General features: G+C 34.3%; 2 protein-coding genes and 1 non-coding gene across 5 annotated transcripts; 1 reads left to right on the forward strand and 2 right to left on the reverse strand.

Moving 5' to 3' along the window:
- Positions 1-2,131: 2,131 nt before the first annotated feature.
- TRNAS-AGA (transfer RNA serine (anticodon AGA)) lies at positions 2,132-2,213 on the reverse strand. The gene has a single exon. It is a non-coding gene; the product is annotated as a tRNA-Ser (tRNA).
- Positions 2,214-2,218: 5 nt separating this feature from the next.
- On the forward strand, positions 2,219-4,762 carry LOC103483538 (uncharacterized). Its single transcript, XM_008440226.3, has 2 exons — positions 2,219-3,106; positions 4,116-4,762. The coding sequence occupies exons 1-2, from the start codon at positions 2,625-2,627 to the stop codon at positions 4,279-4,281; spliced, it is 648 nt and encodes a 215-aa protein (XP_008438448.1). The 5' UTR covers positions 2,219-2,624; the 3' UTR covers positions 4,282-4,762.
- Positions 4,763-5,534: 772 nt separating this feature from the next.
- Positions 5,535-22,061, reverse strand: LOC103483539 (DNA mismatch repair protein MSH1, mitochondrial). Of its 3 annotated transcripts, none has more exons than XM_051086037.1 (22): positions 21,782-22,061; positions 20,934-21,075; positions 20,730-20,827; positions 20,494-20,569; positions 20,226-20,345; positions 19,459-19,506; positions 18,701-18,765; positions 18,382-18,467; positions 18,005-18,169; positions 16,960-17,069; positions 16,754-16,859; positions 16,591-16,666; positions 14,707-14,765; positions 13,871-13,938; positions 12,849-13,022; positions 12,055-12,267; positions 10,728-10,984; positions 10,482-10,625; positions 9,640-9,700; positions 7,659-7,940; positions 6,250-6,990; positions 5,535-6,072 (listed from the first exon to the last, which is right to left on the reverse strand). In XM_051086037.1, exons 1-22 carry the CDS (start codon positions 21,895-21,897, stop codon positions 5,842-5,844), a joined length of 3,438 nt encoding a protein of 1,145 aa, XP_050941994.1. In that variant the 5' UTR covers positions 21,898-22,061; the 3' UTR covers positions 5,535-5,841. The 3 variants fall into 3 exon arrangements, with proteins under 3 accessions (XP_050941994.1, XP_008438449.1, XP_008438450.1); XM_008440227.3 differs by having other exon boundaries at positions 7,659-7,958; XM_008440228.3 differs by having other exon boundaries at positions 7,659-7,961.
- Positions 22,062-22,138: the final 77 nt, after the last annotated feature.

Below are 22,138 nucleotides of genomic sequence, written 5' to 3' on the forward strand. Positions count from 1 at the left end.
ATGTAATTGAGATTCTATTTTTTGTTTTTAGATTGACTCGAATCATTCAATATTTGTTTACATTAATTTACGGATTTTGTTCTAATAATGGAAAACCAAAATATGATTTTTGTTTGGTATATCCAAAATTTAAGAAAAATTATTTTAAATAATAAAATTCATTAAAATATTCCCAATCACCCTCATTCCTCGTGTGTTAGGAGATTTCTCACCTCGTTTAGGGGGTTTTTGTATATGTCTATTATAATACATAAATTATCTTCGTTATCTTAGTCCATCTTAAATTAACTATAAAATTATGCTATATTTTTTTAAATATTTTAGTTCATTTTACTAAAATCTCTAAATTTAATTTTAAAAATTGAAAACATTGGACAAACATACTATCTTTTTAGATTGTTTAAAATAAATATTATATATATATATATATATATATATATATATATCAAATAAAATTGAATTGATTATCCAAACTCGTGCTCGTCTTTTCTAAAAAAACACTTTATTCTATTTTTGCCTTTTGATTCTAAGATAACTTAGTATATAACTATACTCCTTCTTATCATTTAATTTCATATTACTAATAATGTGCCTTTTTGTTTTATTCTTATAACGTCTTGTTCTCATAAAATATATTACTTTAGTGTGTTTGGCATTTGACACTTCCTTTTAATCTACTAAACTTACTTTTCATTTATTAGAATTATTTCATACAAAATCTGAATATGTCTTGAAAGTAACTCTGACTATTGAACTTCAAAATTATTTTGTGGTCCATTTTAATGTTTGTCTTTGGGAATATTTACAATAAAGTTTATCAAATCTTTGGTCAATTCAAATATGGAAAATAGGACTTATTTGTTTCTTTAGTTATTAAGGGAAAAGAGAGATTGGATGTGAAAGTCAATGTGGAGAATAAAATAGAAAAAAAAATAATAAAAAAATAATAAAAAAAGAGAAGTTGGATGGCAAAAAAAATTCCAAAACTTTATCTCCCTTACTTTGCTTTAAAATTTCAAATATGTCTATTATTTGAGTTTTTTTTTATTACATAACTCGAATCTATAATTTGGACTTAGATTTAAATTTTGAATTCGACACGATATGTCCTACAATCTATATGATTTAGACGTTATCGTCTACATTTTTAAGTTTAATTTTAGAGTTTCTATTAAAAGCTTATTGGTATATGGAGTGAATTTTAGGTCTTTTCTTAACTATCTTCTCGAGTTCTCTTCTATTAGAATATGGAGTATGTTTCTTTAACTCTATTTGATGTATTCATCTACATATAGATTAGGATAAAAAGAAATGAAAACTTTCAAAAGTGAAAAAACAAATATAATCTTTTTAATTTTTTTAATTACAACACTAAAATGGGATTCAAATCATAAAAGAAAGTAGGAAAGTCTCTATTTATTTATTTTGAATCTGATGTACCAATTAATTTTTTTTTTTTATAAAAAGAATCAGATAAAAATATAAAAATTCAAAGCCTAATTGTGATATTGTCATGTGATTGGAAGGAATCAAATCTCTAGCGTTAGGACTTATAATGTCAACTTTATAGCATAATAATTTTTATGTCGGTTGAGTTATGTTCATTAGTCATTTTGACGATAAAAGATTATGATTGTATCTTTATCCTTTTTAACTTGTGTTATTCCTCTTTTAATTACGCTTTAGCCTTTTTTCCAATTTAAAAGAGATTTGGAATTTGAATTCAAAATCATATATTCTACGATAATCCCTCCCTCTCTCTTTCCTTAATTTTCCAATGCTATCCTTTTCTTCCCCTTCTCCTTTATTTTCCTTTTCTACCTTTTATTCTCTTTCTATTTAACCCTTTCCTTATCTTTTGTTAGCTTTCCATTAAATTACGAATTTAATTAAAGTGTGTTTGGAATATATTTTCAAGTGTTTAATTTTAAAATAAATTATTTTAGAAAATTTGGTAAAATATATTCTAAAATTTTTTTTAGTAAAATTGAACCAATTTTAGTTTTAAAGAATATGAATTTAACTAGCTTTGAGATATTATCAAATTGGGAAGAAAATATGATTTATTGGAAATGTAAAAAAAGTAAAAAAATTTATTGGAAAGATCCAAAGATATGAAGGTAAAAAGAGACGTGAGCGGCAGGATTCGAACCTGCGCGGGCAGAGCCCACATGATTTCTAGTCATGCCCGATAACCACTCCGGCACGCCCACAATCAATGAGGATTGAAGGAAGATGAAGGTATAAGAATGTAAGACAAACAAAATTAGGGCAGAGAAAAAGGGAGGAGGAGAAGAGAGCATTGACCGAATCAGAAGGAAATGGCGGATTGTGTTGATTCCTAAGAATAGGCAGACATGGCAGAGGTGGAGGCCAAGCTTTGTGTAATGGAAAGGGAAAAAGAAAGGTCGAATTTGTTAATATAGTTAGAGTTTTGAAACCAACTAAAACCAAAATGACCACCTCATATTGCTTTCTCCTTCTCACTTTTGATTTTGCTTTTCCTTCACATTCATCAACATCAATATCAACAACATCTTGATCCAATTCTCTTTTCCTCTTCTGGGTTCACCGGCGTCGGCGGCTGCTGTTTCTGTTGATGGTAGCATCGCCGGTCGGAACCCATGGGAGGAGGGCGGGCGTCGACGGCACCTTCTAGAAAGGTTATGGTGGTAGTAGATCCTACCCGAGAGTCCGCCGCTGCACTCCAATATGCTATTTCACATGCTGTTATGGATAATGATCAGGTAATTCTCCTTCATGTTGATAACCCTAATTCTTGGAGGAACGCTATTTCTACGTTCCTTAAGAGACCTAATGGTGGTGGATCTACTAATAGTAATAATAATAATAATGTTCATGCTGCTGCTACTGCCACTGCCGCTTCCGACGGTGGACAAGGAGGAGGAGCTACGGCGGATGTGGATTTTCTTGAGGAGATGAAGAAGGCCTGTAAGGTTGCTCATCCGAAAGTGAAAGTGGGGACGCTGAGAGTTGAATTGGAAGGCAAAGACAAAGCCTCTATGATTATGGCTCAAACCAAATCTCTCGGTGTCGATCTGCTAGTCATAGGGCAGAGGCGAAGTCTCTCCACAGCTATCTTAGGGTTTGTCTTCTTCTTTCTTCCCTCCCTTCATCAATGAAATTCTTTTTCTTTCATGATTTTGATCGAGATAGTTTTGAATGTGTATGAGCATGAATCTTTTGAGTCAAGTAGCTTTGGTTGGATGAGCATGTCTTCCTTTGTAGATGGATTTGACAAAGACTCGTAGAAAATGAATTCAAATTCATAGCTGTCCTCTACCTAAGATTTATTATTCTTCAAATTTTTTTGGTTTACAACTGTTGTTAGATTGGGTAGGCCATTTTGTAAGATTAGTGGGGTGGACGGGAGTTTGGCTTAGCAAATTAATAAACGAAAAAAAACTAAGGTTTTATAAGGATATAAGTTAATTTAGAGCATGTTATGAAGGTCAAATATGTGCTAACTTGTCGACTTGAATATGTCTTGGAGATTTGTAGTCGAGTAGGTTAAGTTGGTTAAGAGATGCATGTTAGGTGGAGCAAAAACTGATGACAAATGAAGACAATGGAAAAGTTGAATGTTTCTTAAAAAAAAAGTCGTAGATTCTAATAGACAACTTGATAGTTCAAAACAAGAATATCATAAATTTGTTGGGGTAGAGATGTTTGCAAAACTCAAGTAAAAGCTTTGAACACTAAACAAAGATTTAAATCTGTGTTTTTGCTTTTGGAATGGGCTATGAATTCAAATATTTAGTTATAAAAGAAAAAACCATTTGTAAAGATTTTATAGATACCAAGCATAATATCCAAAACCAAATACTTATCAAGCAAAGTTATAATGTTTTCTAACTTTAAGCAGTTGGGAAGAATAGTTGATAATTTGAAACGCATATGTATGCGTCTAACCCTTTTGTGACATAGGTCTTTATGGGTCTTTTTCAATTGAATATTGGAAGTTTATCTTCTCTTCTCTTCTTCGTCTTTTTTTTTTTTTTGTTCCAACTATACGAGGATGGGGAGCTTCGAACCTCTATAATTTGTTCATAGTAAAAATGTCTCAATCAGTTAAGTTATTTGTTTAAATGCAGATATAGAAGGACAGGAGGGGCAATGAAAGGGGCAAAAATGTTGGACACAGCAGAGTATTTGATTGAGAACAGCAAATGCACTTGTGTTGCTGTACAAAAGAAGGGTCAAAATGCAGGCTATCTTTTAAACACCAAAACCCACAGAAACTTCTGGCTTTTGGCTTGATATCTCTACTCTCTTCCACCATTTCCCATTCTCCACAATCCACCACCACTTTGTTTTCAATTCATCACTCACTCCCTCTCTCTCCATTTCTTTTTTTTTTTTCTTTTCAGAATCAAAACACATTTGTCTTTTTATTTGACCCCCAACCATTGAGAGATCAAGTGCAAGTTCTCTCCCACTTGAATTTGTTGATTCATTCTTCTTCTTCTTCTTCTTCTTCTTCTTCTTCTTCATCATCATCATCATCATCATCATCATCATCATCATCATCATCATCATCATCATCATCATCATCATCATCATCATCATCATCATCATCATCATCATCATCACCATCTCTAGGCTTGGCTTGGCTTGGATTGTTCACCACCCTCTTTTTCTTTCTTTCCAGGCAGTGCATCAACATTTATTTGTACATAACTTTTGGACCCACAGAAATTAACCAACTGAATATGAGATATTCCACTCTTCTTTTTCTTTATTGTTTTTCTTTTTCTTCTTCTTTTGCTTCAAAGAATTCATTTGTTAACAATGTGCTTCATTCAAGCCATTCAGTTTTATCGTCGAAAAATGTAATTTTTTATTCGAACGAGTTTGAATTTGTTATATAAGTGGTGAAAAATTAGTACTCTCCTCAATACCTAAAATCTAAAGCCAAACTTAGTCACCTATAATTTGACAAATCTAAAACCCAACAGTGAAAATGTTTAGATCTACCAATAAACAGTCAAGTGGTCCAAATGGAACAAGAAAGAGAATCCCAAATACCATAAAACCCTTTTTCACCAACAAAATTGCCCACCTCTTAAGAATCAAAATACAACAAACTTTCTAGCCTTTCATGGCTAGAAGGTATCTTTTTCATCACTTGTTGAAATTTTCATTATTCATTTTGATGAAAGTTAATCTTTTTATATTTCACTCATCTACATGAACATGAGTACAAAAAAGAGTAAAAAACTATTCTTTTTCTTTGGTTCTTCTTGTGTAAAACTACTTTGTAGCGAAATAAAATGAAAGTTCAAAGTTTGATAGAGTTTGAAAGTCTCATGAATTCGTTGTTTTAACTAATTGTTCTCAACTAGTTGAGACATTTTTTCAAAATTGAAAGAATGGTTTGTAGCAATGACGATCATATAGAGTTGTAAAGAAATGAATATTGAAAAAGAAAGCTACTCCATTACTTAAATATACTAGGAATGAACATTTTTCTTCCAGACCAATTGAAATGCACACTACTCAGTAATATCTCATCCTTACCAAGCCACCAAAATAATATTCAACCAAATCAAGCAAGGAAGAGAAGGTGTATCCAATGTAAGTTGTACAATGCCTAAACACTTCCTGCATCAAAACTTTGATCTCATCTGCTGGTGTAAATCTATAAAGTTATAACTGCAGAAGAGAACAAAAGGAAACTGCAGCATGTGTTCACCTCCACCCTACAATAACTCATTTCTTTAATCTATAATATACAATCCAGCAGGAAGATCGACTGATTTTTTGCTCTCGTCACAACATCTGACCAATTTGTACATGGAAAAACCAAAGGCTGTTGAATTATGAACAAACAGTCACATTATCGGATAAGAGATTGGCTGTGCCAAAGTTCCGATGCTTTCCATCAGCAACGTTAGTTAGCTGGAACCCATGATCAGGAAGTCGATTGATTAGAAGAGTTTCAAGTTGGCAAGCTAAGCTCTTCCCGGGCACCATAAGATAAAGGAATGCAGCATCCCGCATTCCTTCCTTTAAACGATGTGAGTGGACCCTACCCTCCAGATCGTCAGTCTACAACAGGGGAGGGAGATAGAGTTCAGTATGAGTATAAATTCCAATATAACTGAACAGTGTATTTGACCACAAAATAAATGTAACTAGAAAGGGCACATTAAAATTTGTCAAAATGACCCACAGCAATGCTGCGTCCACTCATGACAAGGTTGGAAGATCAGTCAATAGGCGTACCTGTCCAACATAGAATTTGCCATCCGGTCTAAGAATCACATATACACTCGAAGCACCTATTGTTGATGGAGGTGGATTCTCTCTTGTATCAATTAGAACACATTGAATTTCAGCAGGTTTCAATGTGTTTTTATCTTTGTGAAACTCTATCAGCTTCTTTTGGCATATTGCAGTGATAGCCCCCTCAAGTTTCTTCCACAAGACACCTGTTTTGCTAGTTGTCTCTGTTTTTGGCTGATCAGCCTTTATCATCACACCGTTTGACTTGAGATTGAATTTTCCAGTGCCATTACCGTTGAGGCTTGGATGATAAGAAACAAAAAAGTTCAAATCTGTTGTCTCTTTTCCTGAAATCCCTTCTTTAGCATAATTTGAGAGATACAAATCTTCAGCCCTTTGAATTATAGCTTCAGAGATTCCTTCATTCTTTGCTGTTTCAAAGGCAAGGCTCTCTCGACATATTCCGCTAATCAACTTCCAAGTGGGAACCGTGCGTCCTTCAGCAGAAACAGTTCCCATTGCTTTGTACACAATGTTTTTGGTATCTAAAGGCAAATTGAATATTCCATGCAAGTGAGTGGAGACAATGCCGAGACAACCTACTTTATCAAGAGCTTCAATAATGCTCCCGGCAATACAAGTTCCTTTTGCTGTTTCTGTTCCACGACAGATTTCATCGATAAGTACAAGACTTCTCTCCGTTACTCTATTGACAATGGATCTCATCTCTGACATTTCCACCTGAGAGGGAATCATTGAAACAAAGGAATATTTAGAAGCAACTGCAAAGATGAGACCCTTTTACTGAACACAGTACATAATCTCAGAAACAACTCTTGCTGAACTTTTGAAAATTAAAATTATAAAAATAATCCAGGACTGAGAGCTCTTATCAAAGGGATCATATCAACTCCAAGAAATCGACATCTATAAATAAAACACAGTTAAAATGAGACAAATGACTATTATATTTATTTTCACTTTAGCAAACCCAAAACAATCACCTCATCACCTTAAATTATATAATCTTTATAAAAGAGGATTCTAGAGTCAGAAATAGCGTAAGTTCTCCATACCCTTTCCTTGTCAAAGACTCAAACATGCAGCAAATGACAGAAGCTTCCGAAGGCTAATATTAGAAATGGACAAACTTGAACTTGCTTAGTCATAGGAAAAATGTACTAATGCTCGGAAACATGAAACCAAGCTGACCATACACTTGGGAATCACAACGTTAAATTCTCAGCTTCAAGGATAAAAAGATAGCTCAAAGGAATCATACATTTCTGTTCATATGTTGCTTATAACTTAATTTCCCGTCACCTAATCCAATTTCTGTAAACTATGAACTATCACTCTTCAATGAAACACAATTTCTTCACATGCATAACATTCAGATGGCTGCTTACCTGAAACGAACTTTTTCCATCAGCAGGACTATCAAAAGATTTCATATGAAGCATGATTGAGTCAAAGTGGGGAATCAGGGCGGACTCTGCTGGTACCATAAATCCACATATCCCAAGCAAAGCAGCAGCACAAATCGATCGAAGCAAACTAGATTTTCCACCCCCATTTGGACCAGTCAAAAGAAATAACGATTCCATCTCAATAGTATTCTGCACAGCATTGCCTTCTACAACATCAAACCAATAGGGAGATAGACCAACCAGCTTCATCGCAACTTTCGCCTGCAATGATTTTTTGCCCTGCTTTATTTTAAAACCTAATCAGAACATATATATATATATATAAACAATATTTCTGCAGACAATAGGATATATGAATAAAATAAACTTCAGCAACGAATTTTGATGCTAGATCAAAAAACTAAAAGCATCTCATGTGATCAAAAACCAAAAACCATACAGATAAAAAGAAATAAAACAAACAAAATGGATCCTCTATTTATTTAGCCTTTATTTATGTGAAAAATCAAATACAAGGATAGTCGAGTTGATTGTTACATTGAAGTAAAAAACTCATAGTTGACCACCGAGCTTATTATTTTGCACATCCTGAAGTTTCAGGCTGTCTAGTAAGATTACCAATCATCAATGATAAGTAAAGAAATTAGTATATCTAGACCGTCCAAGAATGTTAGGCAAAAGTAACATTCAACTATATAACTAGTCTCAGTTGACCAAATTCTGTTATCCAATCTTGTATCCTTAATATCAAACCACCTGCCCCAAGGCCAAGGTGTGTTAGAATCCAGCCCAAGTGCCTATTCCATAGTCTTAAGAATAAGTTGGACAACCTAAGTGATTAGTAAAAGAAAAAATAAAATAAAATATATGAATTGTAGCAGGCAAAATAATGGTGGAGGTACCTCAAGAGGGAATACTTCATGGCATAGAACTCTTGCAAGCAAATACGATAAGTGATGAGTTTGTCATGAGTTTGGCCAGCATAAAGATTGTTATTCTTATTTATTTTTATGGTAATTTGAATAGTTCTACACAAATATCATGACTAGTATTTCTTGCGTCCTTTTCCCCCATTATACATTTAATTTGCTGTAAAGGTAAGGAATCTCTCAATCGCTTGCTGCTTCATTATAAGTTTGCCGAAATTGTTTGGAACTTCTTTGGTAAGATGCTTCATTAGGGGTGTAGACCAAGGTCTATGGATCGTTGGATGGCTAAATTCTCTCATGGTGGTTTTTGAAAGATATTCTACAGTGCTTTGAAAGAATCTTGCTAAGGCTCCTGTGGCTTCTTTGGAAGGAAAGGGACTCTATAGTTTTCTTAGATAAGTTGTCTCCTTCCTTTTGTGCAAGTTGTTTTGTAATTACAACATAGGGACCGGATTATCAAAAGGTAATCTAAAATATTGCGAGCTGGACTTGATCAGAAGTTTCCTTTGGATAACTTGCCTTGAGAGGAATGACATAGCTTTCAATGGAAAGAAGAGGAGCTATACTTACCCTTTTGAGTCTTTCACCGTATTACATACACAGCAGCTGCTTGGTGTTAAGCAAGACAAATGTTATAGCAATTACTCCATTAGTAAGATTTGCTCATTGAAAGGGATTTCTGCAACCTCCTTGAACTTTTTGTAAATTTCATAATATTAATAAAATCATTTTCCCTAAAAATACAAAATGTAAGAACGTTTCTTTCCGGTTAACCAAATGGCATTTGTTGTTGATCTCTGTCCTTTCTCAAAGGAAATCCCCAAGAAATTCTCCAAATAGTCAGCCGCTATGATAAACCTTGTACTGGGAAATCCAGAAGGCAAGACTTCTAGGACCCTAAACCATATCACTACTAATAGTGATTCCCAAAGACACAAAGGAATAGCAGTATTTCTATTTTCTATTCAAAATGTAGAGAATTGACGGTATGCATATATTTAAAGTTGGAACATTGGTACGCTGAAGCATACCTTGGACCTATCACTGGGTGCAGCAAGGGTGGGAAAAACCCATTTCCTCCTCCTCCCTTCACTTCAAAATATTTAAAAACAAAAACATCAATCTTTGAAATTAATACACTTCATTAACAGAAAAGAAAAAAGGAACAAAAGAAAAAAAAGGAGTTCCAGAAGTATATTAAGATATAAGTGTTTGTAAAATAGGTATCAATAACATAACAGTAATTGCTCACTATACTGCAAAAGTTAATATTGCCTAGACTGTCCATAATTTTATTAATTCACACTAACTAATAACCAGAAGGCATTATACAAAGAGAGATATCATCACTAAGAAATTTTATTATCTGCATCAAGGGAAACCCAACATCATGAGTGTCTATAGAATGGTAAACAGATAATATAGAAATCTCATGTATAGATACCGATAAGAGTCTACTCAAAGGACTAAAATTCCAAATTGATAGGCTGAAATATACTTTCATTAAAATTCCAAACTTGATAGACTGAAATATACTTCCATTAAGAAATTGTCAAAATATTTCCCTCACTCTCCCATGTCTATGCCCAATGCATGAACCGTAACATGACATAAAAAATTAGCATCCCATCTTTTTGCCTTTTCAGCCTCCTAAAAAATTCCAGGTTCTTTTTGCCTTTTCTTTCTTCAACTTTGTATGTTCATACAGCTTATTCAGCTTGCTAGAAAATTCCAGTTCTTTTTTACTTTTCTTTCTTCAACTTTATATGTTCCTACTGTAAGCATCCCATCTTTGAGACAGTACATAAAGGTTCTAATTTCTGTAAACAATAGAGGGGGAAAAAGAGGGATAGAGAAAGCATATGGATTCAACCTCACATGAGCAAATAACGCCTTGGCGATTATGAGTAACATGGAAGCAAATATTAGGACGTTAATTTTAGCTAACAATTCAGAAGAAAGTTGCCTCAGCAGATCTACTACTTTTGCTTTTGCTTTGGTATTGGCCTCTTGGTACCTGGAGCAAAAGAAACTTGCTTACTATTTATTCAAAAAGAAGAAGAAAAAAATGATGAGAGAGAGCTTTCAAAAAGAGTACTACTATAAACAAACTACATGCCTTGTTAAAGAATCCTCCACCTTCTTCGTGGTAAACCACTCCTCCCCAACCTTTTTTCCCTTTGAATCAAGAGCAGGTTTCAGTTGTTTAATTTCTGCTTCTCCAGGGCTTCCAGCCCATACAGCTGGTGCAAACCGTTTTCCTTTGAACCAGACAGATTGATGCTCCCGAGCATATAATATTTCTCCCTTTGGACCTCCTAGTGGTGCATTAGTAGCCCTGATTCTAGAAATGATTGGGACGAAATCTTCAGTAACCTGCATTAAATGACCAGGGTCAAATTAAATAAATGGTCACTGTGCATCTATAAAATAAAGACTAACACCAGTAGAAAAGACATGCAATAAACATAAATTAGTACTTTGTAGAAGTAAACGTCTGGGAGAACAAGACAATAACAAGGACACTAACTGATAGAGTTCAGATTTAAGAATGATCAGGGAGATTAAATGATTGGGAACGTTTTAATCAACAAAAGGGGACAGAGAAGCATGAGAAAGTCAGGCAGCAAACACAACAAATTTAGCTTGGAAAAGAGGTCAAACTGTAACCCATGTCATGCTGAAGCTGGGCTTCCAGCTTGATTTCCTACAAAGAATTTGAAACTCATTTATGAATTTATACCTGAAAATTCCTTGACACTTTTAGAAATGGTGACCTTTGGTCATGTTGAACGCCCAAGGTAGTTGAGATTTACTTTACCCTAATTTTTTATTATTTTAATTAGGCTCGTGTTCCCTATATTTTTCCCATTTGTACCTTTATTATCATAAGAAAATAATAAAAAATATCAGCATCGTGGTTTTTCTCCGTTTACTAGGGTTTCCATGTAAATTTCTGTTTGTTCTACATTTCTACTTTCAATAGATACCATAAGCCCCAAAAGTTTATACCTTATCAAATATCCTTAATTAAATAAATCTTTCTATAATGATATAAAAACCAAAATTGACAAGAAAAAACTAACCATGAAGGGAATGTTATGGATAAGGAGTGGGGTTGTGAAGTCCGATGAATTAAGAAGTCATGGTGCTCACTGTGCAAAAAGTTAATAAGATATAAAATTGACGTTATTTTAGTCATGGGTCCCTATAAACTCATTGGGCCAAACAAGACTCCACTCTTAATTCCTACTCTTCCAACTCCTTGGACAAAACACCCTCGAATAAACATCACAATTACATAGTTATTAACATGAAAAATATGCTGAGGAACTACTACACAAGAACCAATATCAACTTTTAGAAAGACGAGCTGAAAAAAAAAAGAATAGATGAAATTATCTCATAACAAATGGAAAATTGAGCCTTAGAATTTGGAAGCATACTGCAAGGGAGAGTGCTTCAGCTGCCCGTTCAACTTCTGTACAAGATTCTTCAATGTGAATCCTCTTCACACGACCTTTCCAAGAAAATTCCATATCCTCGAAAAAACCATTAGGAATGATAGGATAAGAACTGATTTTCTGATCACTTTCACTTTCACTACCAAGAAAAATCATTTCATCAACTCTACTGGAAGCCCATTCACATTCGTTGACCTAAATAAAAATAAGGAAAACAGATGTAACAGACTAAAGAAAGACTTGTATTAGCAATACCGATTTTGTTTCCTGCTAAAAGCGAAGTATTCTACTAATAAAGCAAAAACTAAAGTTCAAATGTAGAACACTTCCAGTTACGAGAATAAATGGTTTTCATGCACCCATAGACCATACTTGAAATTGAAAATATCGAGTAGGATAGCTATGATGCTTTTTTAGCTACGAGTACTGGATAATCAAAGTTAAGCATAGTTGACAAACAAAAGACTACATAAAAGGTGAACAAAGGAAGTAATATGAAATGCTTGAGCATTTTACACTTATCACTTTTCTGTTTAGGACTAATGACAATGATTTAAAAGTGGAACCATGCAATAAGGCAACACAAAGTTCCTCCTAGGCCTACAAATGTAAATAAAAGGTAAAATTATTTCATGATCACTAATGAATAATCGCAGAGCAACCTTTTCCAGCATGCCTAGTCAAATTATTTCATTAAAATTATAGTTCAAAAGTTAATACTAGCAGTTTAGAATGGTGGGAAAATAAATAAGAAAAAATTGCTACTTAGTACTTACAAATGTATCATAGTCAATTTTCAACCCAGTTGCCACAGATGCAGGATCCATCAGCAATTTCAGGATATTGTTTAGCTTGCAATTGTTGTGCATCTGTAATATTTCGTCAAGTACATTCTTCATTCTACAAAATTCAATATGATTGGCCTCCCTCATTTCCAATAACTTCACAAGCTGCAAAACATATAGATGCAAGTCAAACAAATTTATATGATAGTCTATGCCTCAATTGAAAGAACAGATAGGATGGTCTTACTAAATTCACCATGAAACAATAGAATTCACAAAATTCGCAGGAAACTTGAGAGGCTATCAATATCTCCCAATCCTAACTTAAATCCAAGCTAATGACTGTTAGGATATTTCCTAACAAGAACAAGATCTGAATTTATGGTAATGTAACTATAAAGAAATACAAGATAAACTCAAGTATAAGGCACTTGGAACCTCCCTCTTGAGTACTCTCACCCAAACCCTAGATCACTCCACCGAATAACCTCCCCCTCGCTCACTTACCCTCCCTCTATTTATAACAGGTAGAAACCCCTCTTATACAATATAACTACAAGTAACTCCCTATCTATCTAATTACCCTTATACCCCTTAACTAACATCATACTAAATATCTAGTACCTAACAATGACTTAAACAGGAAAACAAAAATTTTCTCCCATATGATTTCTTTCAGTTCTATTATGGTCCTTCCACTTTCTCCCCATGGATGTCAATGCACCGCGGGTCTGAGATTATACAGATGCATAAATTGGCAAGATGTAGAAATAGAAAGCAGTAAAGCACTTAACAGAGATAAACTATAAAAAGAAGCAGGAAACAAAGACGTGGAAAGGAAAAGTGAAATAATTAATTGCAAACCCACAAAGAGTTGATATCAGTCCACACACAAAAATCAGATTGAATAATGTACGAAAAATATCTTATAGAAGCCAGAAAATGAATGCTGCCAGGATGCCAAATGTATTTTAGCTAAACGCTCCAACTTCCACAATAAAAATGGATTAAACCTTGGCTGGGGGAAAGCAAGTGAAGTCTGGAATTGCACATGTGACATTGCTCATAAGCCTGCATGTAGCTGGCAAAAGAATAGGATTAAGAAAATGCTTTTAGGCATTTCAAACAAATACCAAGAAGCATTGTAAAAGAAACGGCAAGGGGTGTTCTACAAGCGCATGTTAGCTAGGTTATTCCATGAAGATTCTGCTTACTCTAGAATAGCAGCAGGAAAAATGTTTACGTGTATAATTCCATCCGTAACTATGTAAACTTAAAGGTACTTTTATCGAGCACATACAACTCGGTCAATAATATCTTTTACATGAAAAAAAAGATTTGCAGAAACATAAAAAATATCTGAAATCCCCAACCACTCAAAAACAGGTTTGCTCATCTTTGAAGAGATTTGTGCTTGAAATGACATGAATAACTGATTTACAATTTGTCTGTGTAAAGACCGCAGAACTGCTAATCCCAGCTTTTCTGACGACAAATATAATGACGAACTCCTTATCACCATTGATAAATAGTTCATGAAGCAGCTCAAAATATCTCACTAAGACGATCCAGAAACAAAATCATATGTTTTTCAAGGGCCATTGACAGATAACAAGAATTATATTTGAGCTCAATCCTGGGAAGAAAAAAACAATTACATGATGGCATTTCCGTTTTCTTTCTTTTGATATGGTAACAGTCATATGAGAGTATCAACAGATTGCTGAAAACCAGAATAAGAAATGAATCGGAGGACTGCAAGATGCCAGAGCAGGAAACATAGTCCACTCATCTCAGTTACAGACTTACCAAAAACAAGAAAAGAAAGGAGATTTATAAGGAGAATCACCTTGAATAGTGGATGCAGTCTCATAAGCAGGAGGATTGAGAAGAAGATCCCTCATATACCTACAAAAGAAACTACCTATTAAAATTGGAATTTCTTTTGTATGAAAAATAGCCATAAACATGGAGACGCCAGATGAATATAATTGTCATAACTCAGTACATTCGACATATCAAGCACTTCTTACAACAAGAAAGAACTCAGACTCACAAGTGCACCTAGAACAGAACCATCATAAACCAATATTAGATGGTTTGCAAGTAGTTAACTTATTCCAATTCTCACAAAATAAAAATCATGGGTTATAGAACTCGTACATAAAAGAAATCTCTATCATGAATTGCCTATAAATAAGAATAACTCTTCCAATACAAGTTTGACGATAAATGGAAACAACTCTCTAGAAGAAATTATATCTTTGGATAAAATAACTGGACTACCTAGAGAAAAATTCAGTATTTTTTTTTAATGGAAAACCAAGCTTTCATTAGGAGAAAATGAAAGAATACAAATGGGCATAAAAAGGACAACCCTACCAAAATGAAAGAATACAATAGGGCATAAAAAGGACAACCCTCCCAAAGAAAGCGAGACTGAGTATCAAAGAAAAAGACCTACAGTGCAAAATAATAATACCCAGTTTATGATTACAGAAGTCCTTAGAATTTAAACCATACTTCCTTTCGTGATCTCTACAACTTTGTTGTTCCTCTCTAAGCAAAAATCTTGTTAAATCGCTAATTAACTCAAAAGCTTAGCTGATTGGCTATTGCAAATTTAGTTATATGTGAAAATCAATATTAATTAATTAGGTAGGAAAAGTCATTACAGGTTCAAACACAAGACCTCCTGCTATGATATTATGTTAAAACATCGATTGACCGAAAAACTTAAGTTGATGGATTACAATAGATTTAATTGTATCCACACTTTAACGGACCCCACGATAAATCTATGATTATCATCTCTCTCAAGCTCATAGTGAAAAAAATAACTTTGGATAGGCCAAAATCTGATCTTATTTGGAATGCATTTTGTCCTAAGAAATTCAAAATTTTCATGTGGATCTTCTCTTTTGAAAAGCTAAATACATGTCGTATAAACTAAAAGATCCTTTTAAATTATGCTCCATCTCCTAAATGGTGAGATACTTGTAAAAGGAGCGAGTCTTTGATGCATATTTTTTTTCTTTTCTAACTTTACCTTTGATTGTTGGGGGAGACTATTTAGCTTGTTCAAAATGCAGTAGTGTTGGTTAAAGAAAGCTTCAGATGCCCTTCTACAGTTAGTTGAAGATCCTCAGTTTAATGCTAAGGCAAAAATTCTTTGATCCAATGGGATCGTAGCCCACCATTAGAGGTTATGGCTTAAAAGAAACTCTAGAATCTTTGTGCCAAGAAACTATCGATGACTCTTTTCGAAATTTTGTTACTCATTTTGCTTCTACTTGGTCCTCTGCTTCTAAATTCTTTTGTAATTGTAGCCTAACCTAAATTTAAACCACAAATTCTTTTTTGTAAGTTGTTGTTCTGTGGGGATATCTCATCTCCCCCACTTACCGAATATCTCTCTCTTTGATAATGAAAATAATGTTTCCCATAATAATTTGTTTTCATGTTTGTCATGAAAATATAGGTGCATAAGTGTGCATGAAGTCACTTTGAGGTGTTGCGGCTTCCCCTAAAAGAAAGGTGGGCATGAAATTACAGTTTCAAAGAATGAAATAGTGTCTGTGACTATAATTGATAATGCCTCAGAGTTAACAAACGATAAATTAGAAGGGAAAAGTCAGCTGCAACTTAAAATGTTCCAACAACGAAGAAGCATTCTAGCTAAGTTATTAGCAGACAGCAATCTCAACATCACTTAAGAATTGTTCCGACTCACAATGCAGGAAGGCCAGCACAATTGGATGGAAGCAAAACCTTCAGCAAACAAGGTATTCCCTCTGTTGGTATGGCACCTATATGCATTTGATGTATGAAAATGCAGCTTAATATCATTTAAAATTGCATTTTTTTATATGGGATCCAAGTGAAATAAAACTAACCAATCTGTGTTGCAGTTCCTAGAGTTAACGGATGTGGCCTATTTTCTGACAATATTGTAACATTTCTAAATGTAACTTCATCATCAATACCATAAAGCTCTTTAACCTGGGAATGATCAGAAGATAAATTAAATTGACACCAACACAAATAAAAAGTCAGGCGATGCTATTGATAGAAATAGAAGAGATATAGATGCAATGCACACCTTAGAAATAAGATTATCAAGAGGATTTCCATCGAACCACTCAAAATGTCTGGGATTACATTCCCCCCATAACCGGCCACCCTCACCAAATTCACCCCAGCGGCAAGTGCCTATAAGGAGCCTCTCTTATAAGCTTGCGAATGGTGTCAATAAGAAGAAGAAAAAAAATTCTTGAAATGCCACAGACAGCAACATACTTCTTCCAATCATCAATAACCAGGAACCTTTCATCAAAATTATGCTACACAGTACACACAGTCAACAAATTTCTTATATGGCATAGACACAGCAGCATACTTCTTCCAAGCATCTGGTATAACAACCAATACATATGGCTTTAATCAAATTTGTGCCAAGTAAAAAGCTAAATTCCAAAGTTCCTTATTCATCCCTCCATAATTATTTTCTTAATTGAAAAACTAATTTGAGGTCATTTTCTCAGATAATTATGCAAATTAAAACACGATATGTCATAGTTAAAGTATTGGTCAGTCATTTGTCCTTGGAAACAAGCCAAAGCAGGTTTAAGTGACAATTATAATACTGTAACAATGTAACAACGTGGAATTTTTAAACTTTTCTTTGATCTTCCAATTCTGTAATGATTAAGGAACCATTTTGTGAACTTTTTGGGACAAGCCAGCTATCGTGGTAATTACAAAGGCGGGGGAGGGGAAGGGGAATCTCCTAAACCTTGTGTATTTGAGATGGTTTTCCCTTTCATATCCCTTCCTTTTCACCATGTATCTTTTTTCCTCAATACCATTTTTTTAAGAGAGAGAGAGAACCGACTATAATTCCACTGATAAGAAGAAATATAATACATTATTTCATCCTCGCGTCAACTTTTCCTTTAAACACAAGAAAAGGAAGAAAAGTCTATTCCTGTAGATTTGATCTTTCCTATCACTAATATTACTTCAGAATCCTTTTTTTAGGGTGAAACAATAAAGCTATTGACCAGAAAACAGTAAAAAGAAGGTCCTGAATGAGGATTATTGAAAACAGTATCTTGAGAGTTCTGCATATTCAGACCACACCAAACCTGAGGAGTTGTTCCTTAATGATGTGTGAAGAAATAAATGATGGTATTGACAAGTGCGCAGTTTAGTAACTAAGGCCTCTTCTGTCAAACCATCCTCTGACGAATATGTCTTCATGGTCTCTATGACAAGGCTCAAGCAATAGCCCCTTGCAGATCGAGATATTCCTGCATGTGTTGCACTCAATATTTTAAGTAACAATAAGCTAGTAAGAGTCAAATTATTATAAAACCAAAAGCGAGAATATCAGGAAGTACTTTCCATACAAGAAAAAGGTTAAAAAACACAAGAACAAGTACACCATATTTATCACAGGAAAGAATACTAATCCATACAAAATATCTTACTAAATAACAATTGAACGTGCTAAATCACCTACCAATCACAGGCATCGGTTCTGGAAAGTCAAGATCGTGATCAACCCCGACAAGCCCAAAGACATAAGGACTGCCTGGGTGTGCATGCCTGTATGCACAGATTAACTCAGTCATTAAATCTTCTTAGTCTTCTACCTCTTGAAAATTCTTCCTTATGAACAAAATGTTTGAGCACCATTTTACAACAATTACTGGATTGCACATGGAATAATATAAAACCTAAAATTTTGGGTTCGATAATAGCAAGGGTGAAGGATTGAACCATTAGATCATAAAATACAAAGTTTTAGTAGAAAATACCAAGTTATTAAATGAACTTACCCAGATATAAAACGTCCTTTGCGAGAACGAGCTTGAATTGGGCCCTGAACTTCTTCCACTATGCACTACAGAACCAAATTAAACAAACTGTTAAGCATAATTAAAAATTAACTTCTCAAAAAATGCAAAGTGAACTAAATGGAGCTCGTAGAAAGAAAGAGGTACGAAATCCCTGATCTTGGTATCACAATATTTCTCACAGATTGTGAACTTAGTCTTAGGAAAAAAATCCAAAACTCAAATAGTGAAAATAGCCTATAAATAGCTTCGTATTTAGTTCTTGTTTTACTCGGATTATAGAGGGTCTTGTCCAGCTCGTTGTATCCTTATTTTGTTCTATCTTGTCTCGATTTTAAGTTGTATTTGTTCTATTAGTCCTTTTTGCTTTTGATATATTTCTCTTGTACTTTTAGCGTCAGTCTCTTTTATTCATATTAATAAAGAGGCTCATTTCCGTTTAAAAAAAATAGCCTATAATAGCAAATGTCACTGGGACGATCAGATAAAAATAAGGTTGTTGATCTGCAACATAAAAATAAGGTTCGTGATTGGACAAATAGAAAACAGTTATCTTCCCTACTGGCTTGTTGATCTGCAACATGAATTATTATTTCTCAGTGTACTCATCCCCATTAACTTATGCCATAAGAACTTTATTTAAAAGAAGAAGAAGAAAGAAAGAAAGAAAAAGATAAGTATGGCATAATTTTTCCAAAAAAATACCAGAAGATAAGTATCAAATCATCACAATTGCTCACCACTGAGAACCCATTACGTGTCAGATCATCCAAAGTTTGACGAAGATTCTGCAAAGTAGTTCTTTACTTAGAACAACAAGGATTAGATGTTAAGTCCAAGATTAAATATCATGAAATATTTGTGTATCAATGGCAATCTTGAGGTCATAAATAAAACAACTGGCAGCACAAAATGTAGCCACAAAAGTGACGCTAAAAGGGTCGAGAAAAAACAATATGATTGTTAAGTACCCTGCTTGTGGTACGGATATTCTTGAAAAAGAAAGATCAACAGAAAAAAATGAAACACATTTTTAATCGAGGATCACCAGACAAGATTTCCAACTTAACGGCCCAAAAAATGAAACACATAATTGCCAAGCTCAAAAGGAACCTGATGTTGAAACTTTAAACACGGCCAGATTTTTGGAAATCTAATGAGTGAAAAAAGGGGGAAAAAGACTGTTGTCTTGAAGACTGTACCACAGTACAGTAATTGACTCATTGCAGGTATGCAAACTCAATAAAATTATACTAATCCCACACTTGCATCATGCCATTGCCAAAATCAAAATGGGAGTATAATGCTTTCAATTGGTTAAAGAAAGGAACATAGACACTGAAAATATATGGCTGAGTTTCAATCGTAACAATGCTTTCATTAATTTGACAATGTTGAGAAGTGCACAACAATTAAGACACTGAAAACAGGTTACTAGAGTAAGAAAGGAATAATGATGCTTTCAATTATTTAACACAGAAAGATCAAATGGGAATAAATCCAATACCACAACAGGGCAACCAGCTTTTGGAATACTATCCATACGCTGACCTCCAAAAGGATTTAATCCAGCATACTCTACAAGTATGCAAGCATCTATTCCAATTGCTTCATAAAAATCTCCAACCTGTAGAAAAGAGAGAAACAAATAGAATTGTCATTAACTGCCAAGAACTAGAAGTTCAAAACAATTGTAAGATAATTCTAATTCAAATTAACATCTAAATGGGCAATTGGCACGATAAAATCAAGAAGCAAGAGGAGAAATATCATACTCTACAGAGCAAAACTTCTCGAGGAAACTTTGCCTTGAACTGTAGAATCTCACAGTTAAGAGTTCCTTCTTTAAGACTGCAAAACAGTAAGCATAGCTGCTAATTGTCTAAATAGTATGACATAGCATCTCCATAAGTCCATACGAGCAAACAACAGCCTTTAAGCCCAGCAAACAGAAAAACGATTCTCAGTATGCACATGCCACAACAAATCAAAGTTTATCTCACAAGCTCACCTCCCATTTTTCAGGTTTGTATCTAAACCTAGCAAATTGGAAAAGTCAAGCCTCTTAACCATCTGGACAGATGAGGGCTTCTTGCATGATTCCACCGTCTGCAAATCCAAGAAACAAAGTACCATGAGAAACGGCATCTGAACAGGAACTAATGCATCAAGATAATGGCAAAACGATAGTTGTTGATGTAGGCTAGTAGTTCACCTCTTTCCACCATAGAATGTGAGAAAGAAACTTATCGTCTTGGACATTATTATTATCCTTAAACTTCTTAGCAGCTTTGATGCTTCCTCTTGAACATTTTCTGCTTTTCCAACAATGCAACTTTTCAAGCCGTTGCCTTTCTCTATTTTGGCGTATGAAAAAACCCCACGCATTAGAATAACCAAAGACATTAAACACAAATTAGAAAAGTAATATGTAACTCACACAGCACTTTTGCCCTTTTGTAATTTCATTCTATCAATGACATTAATCTATATGTTTCTCATAATAAATTAATTAATTAATTAGAAGAAGAAAAAAAAAACCAATGTAGCGACCTCACTCAGTACCAGTGCCATTCCTAAATTACTTCTACCAACCAAAGAAGTCCCCCGCATAGAAGATGATACCGTAACGAAGATGTTTACATCCAGAAAAGTAGTTTATAAAATTCAAAGTGCAAAACAGGGAAGTTCTCCCAAAGAAATCAATCGATCATTGCTCGACAACTAGTTAAAAAATTTTGAAAATCCCAAAGACTTAACCTTCTTAGGAGCAGACCAATCTCCCCAGGTTCTCCAGACTGTGATAAAGGGTATTTCTAAACATGTGGAATATGCACAGCCGCCATATCACATTTCTCAATCTCTTAAAAAAGAAAACAAGCTACAAGAAATTTCAAACTCTCTGTGGACACAAATCAGGAGTAGAAATTACAAACTACATACCAAACCCACATGACCAAATGAAGAAACAGAGACCCAAAACAGAACTGAAACAAAAGACGAATAGTGAGAGTCCAAGATGCATGGGAGAGATAAGCAGAGGAGGAGAAAAGGGGTCATTACATAAATGCCGGCGAGTGAGTAAATGAGGTGAAGTTACGCGGAGGGAAGCGAATCAAAAGAGCCAGAAAACGCCACCGGGAAGCAGAAACGACGGTTCGTGTTGCTGCCCAGTACATGGCGGTGGATAAAAATGGATGCTTTGTGAGCTTCAATCCTGTAGTGGAAGTTTTAAAACGTTTTGGTTTGAAATGAGGAGGTTGTTTGTAACTCGTCGTCGCCGGAACAGAAAAACCCTTGGTTCCCGGTACTTCCCGCCACAAAGGCACGCCGATATAGATGGATATTTCAATTTTTATTTATTTCAAATATTTAAATTAATATTTTCTTTTTATGCATTTTAAAATTAATAATAATTTA

This window comes from Cucumis melo, chromosome 6 (assembly GCF_025177605.1).
Source record: "Cucumis melo cultivar AY chromosome 6, USDA_Cmelo_AY_1.0, whole genome shotgun sequence".
Taxonomy (NCBI): domain Eukaryota; kingdom Viridiplantae; phylum Streptophyta; class Magnoliopsida; order Cucurbitales; family Cucurbitaceae; genus Cucumis; species Cucumis melo.